Genomic DNA, 3,384 nt, shown 5'->3' with positions numbered 1-3,384 from the left:
GCTTTAGGAGAATATAACTGTGGCTTAATTTAGGATTATTTCAGTAGTATAAGCCAATGTTAATTATGTATGAGTACTAGTATTTTTTTAGATATAACGTTTTGTATTACGTATGAGCTGCATGTATTTTCAACCGTTAATTCGGATGACCAACAGTCCAGGTATATCGTTACAATGTATTAGACTACTGACTACATAACCATTTTTTTTCTAAGATAATGGAATAAAATTCCGACCTTTACTCACAGAGCTTCACACTGAAGACAAACATAAGGGAAGTTCCATAAACCATAAACCTATTAACTATTGTAAAGATTAGTTGGGTAGTTAACTAGAGCGTTAAACAAACCTTGCTGACGGATGAGAGATATATGGAACTCAACAAAATGGTATGGAGTACTGACTATCAAAGTCACCTGCCAACATTTTTCGACAAGATGAATCAAGCGGTACTGACTTAATTATACACTAATCCAATACGCCGTACGTGTGAACTCCGGTTGTCTAGCTGGTTGGTTGGTGTGTCTTCTAAGCCGCGTTCTCCATCATGGCCCTGAACTCTTGGAAGCTGATCCGGCCGTCGCCGTCGCCGTCGTGCGCCGCGATCATCCTGACGCAGTCGCCGTGCCGCGCGCCCTCCTCCATGCCCAGCCTCCGCAGCACGCTCCGCAGCTCCGCCGCGCTCACGTACCCGTCCCCGTCGCGGTCGAACACGCGGAACGCCTCCCGCAGCTCGCCTTCCCCGGCCACCTTGCTCTCCGCCAGCTTCTCCACCGCCGCCACCGCCTCGCACGCGCCGCACGGCGCCTGATGATCGCCTTCCTCATCATCCTCGTCGGCGGCGACCAGGCCGAGGCTCGCCACGACCGCCGCGACGTCGTGGCGCGACAGCCACGGCGCCGCAGCGCACCGCTCGCAACAACGCAGCCGCGGAGGCTGGACGACGCCGTCGTCGCCAGCATCGGCCGCGCAGTAGCGATAGTCGTCATCCTCGTCGACGACGTGCACGAGGAGGAGCGCGAGGCGAACGAGCGCGCGAGACACGGCGCGCACGCCTCTGCTAATGATCAGGAGAGACGACACCGACAAGACGAGACCGCGATCGATCGACGCCACCAGCTGCTGCCACATGTTAACAATTTTAGGTCGATCCACTGATTGATCAAGAACTTAAATTTAATCTGCTACAGCTAACTTGTGGTGCTCTGGTGTACAGCATGAATCTTTTGCTCGTTGTATATATAGACATAAGCAGTATGTCTGATGGATATATGGAGCCATGGAGGCAAAAATAATGCAAGTTCGCGGCAATCCATGGGAACACACACGTTCAGTCAGAAAGCGTCATCCGCGTCGGTTTTCGTGGATGACTTCGTGATGCCGTCCACCAACAGTCCTGGGCCGGTTAATTAAGTGGTTAATTATTGTAAAATCAAAAGTTTTTTATTATTATTTTGTGATGAACAATTGGCATCGGAGATTATTGGTTTTGTTATTTGGATTTTATTCACGAAGTGGTTTTGGAGATGATTGGATTTCACAAGTGAATCTACAGGATACTGTTGTTATTTTTTTTGACCGGTCAGACCGGGCTAGGGTAGCCGGTCAGACCGGCGGTATGTGCGCGGTCAGACCGGCCAGCCCGCGGTCTAAGGAGCTGATCTCGGCGGTCAGACTGGAGATCTAATCTCGGTCAGACCGACGGCAACCAGGCGGTCAGACCGGCAGGACAACCTCGGTCAGACCGCGATCCGTCGAATTCGAGGTTAACTTTTATTTCCGCTAAAAGTTTTCGGTTTTCGAGTATACCAACCATTCACCTCCCCTCTGGTTGGTTTAGTTATTGTGATTCGATCCTACAATTATGATTTCCTAAGGGCAATCCCAACCCATAACACTAGACATGGTTTCCATAAACTCCACATCATCAAACTAGTACTAGGCACTACTCTTCCAATGCAAACACCAATATTCTATACTTCAATTTAATGTTATTTATCTCACATGTTGTCTTGGATGTTGTGTAGAAACCATGTCTCATGCAAGACATGGTTTTCTTCTCTTTCCTCATTTATTCACTTGCCACATCATTTTTTGTCTTAGGTGGCAATTTATTTAATGCTATGGACACTATCCTAATCATTGGGTTGGGAATGCCCTAATGCTACACTCCTACTATGTAATACTACTACGTTACTAATTCTAGGGGGAAGAAGTTTCTTGATGATTTCTCGTAAGATAACTAACGCTTTGATTATTGTACGTACCGTTACTCTCCCTGTTAATAGTAGTATCTCGCGTATATACAGGTCCGGTAGTTAATTTTGCGATTAGCAGCTTCGATCGACTCAAAAAGTGTCACGGTCCCTTTCGCAATTCATGTTTAATGTACTTTACTTGCATGCATATGTGAGTCGCCGTCTACTGGCAAACTCCAGCACATTAACTACTAACCGATGCATCCCTAATCTGCAAACATATACTACAGTAATAGTACTCAGTACGTTGATCTTTGGAATTGATTACTACCTAGCTATATCTAATTGCTATTGTTGCAATTGAAGTTGTAAGCTCATCAACTCGAAGCCCCATTCACTTTTTCAAAAAAAAAAAAAAGATGGAGAGTTCATCTAGTGTAAACATCTGGTTTGCGGCGATGGCACGCATCCATCTGCACCATGAAGTGCACGGCCTTTTCTCAAAACCGTCTATCTTATATTCAATCAGGTCATATACTACATTTCTACTCTTTCACTGTCTACGGAGTTGCAAGCAAATTCACTCTTGGGCGTCAAAAATTGCGGCTATTTGTTAGTTCAGAGTTCAGACATAAGAGAGTTAGAAGGTAGAGGCAGCTCATACAGTACTAGACTGCAATATATACAGAGTCATCTACCCGGCAATAATCTTAGTTGATTAGAGACACTAATTAATCCTCACGGAGGTCTGTAGGATGGTCCTGCATGTGGAAATTTCGACAGCAAAACCCACCTGGGATAGTGGAGTAGAAGGATCAAAAACGCGTACGTCAACGTACGAGTCAATTCCGTAGGACTACCTCCGTCCTCCGTCTTAGAATAGTTGTTGCTTTGAGTTTTTTTTATAAAGTTTGATCATTCGTCTTATTCAAAATATTATGAAATTATTATTTTTTTACTTGTTTTATTATCAATAGTATTTAAGTATGACTTATCATTTTTTATATTTACACTAATTTTTTAAATAAGACGAATGGTTAAATATCAAAAGAAAAAAAATCAAAGCGACAATTATTATGGAACGGACGGAGACAGTAGTACGTACTAGATGGTCAAGCTTTGACTTGAAGTCTTCTCCCCCATGACCAGGGTCGGGACTCGGGAAGCATTCCGTTCGACATGAAAG

At 44.8% G+C, this 3,384-nt stretch overlaps 1 protein-coding gene across 1 annotated transcript; it reads right to left on the bottom strand.

Moving 5' to 3' along the window:
• Positions 1–294: 294 nt before the first annotated feature.
• On the bottom strand, positions 295–1,193 carry LOC107278243 (putative calcium-binding protein CML19). The gene has a single exon (XM_015774720.3). The coding sequence runs from the start codon at positions 1,129–1,131 to the stop codon at positions 529–531; it is 603 nt and encodes a 200-aa protein (XP_015630206.1). The 5' UTR covers positions 1,132–1,193; the 3' UTR covers positions 295–528.
• Positions 1,194–3,384: the final 2,191 nt, after the last annotated feature.

This window comes from Oryza sativa, chromosome 3 (genome assembly GCF_034140825.1).
Source record: "Oryza sativa Japonica Group chromosome 3, ASM3414082v1".
NCBI classification, from domain to species: domain Eukaryota; kingdom Viridiplantae; phylum Streptophyta; class Magnoliopsida; order Poales; family Poaceae; genus Oryza; species Oryza sativa.
Note: the sequence above shows the minus strand (reverse complement) of the source record. Positions and strands in the feature narration are given on the sequence as shown.

Excerpts from the sequence above, each read along its gene's own strand:
- LOC107278243 (XM_015774720.3), bottom strand. The coding sequence starts at position 1,131 with ATGTGGCAGCAGCTGGTGGCGTCGATCGATCGCGGTCTCGTCTTGTCG.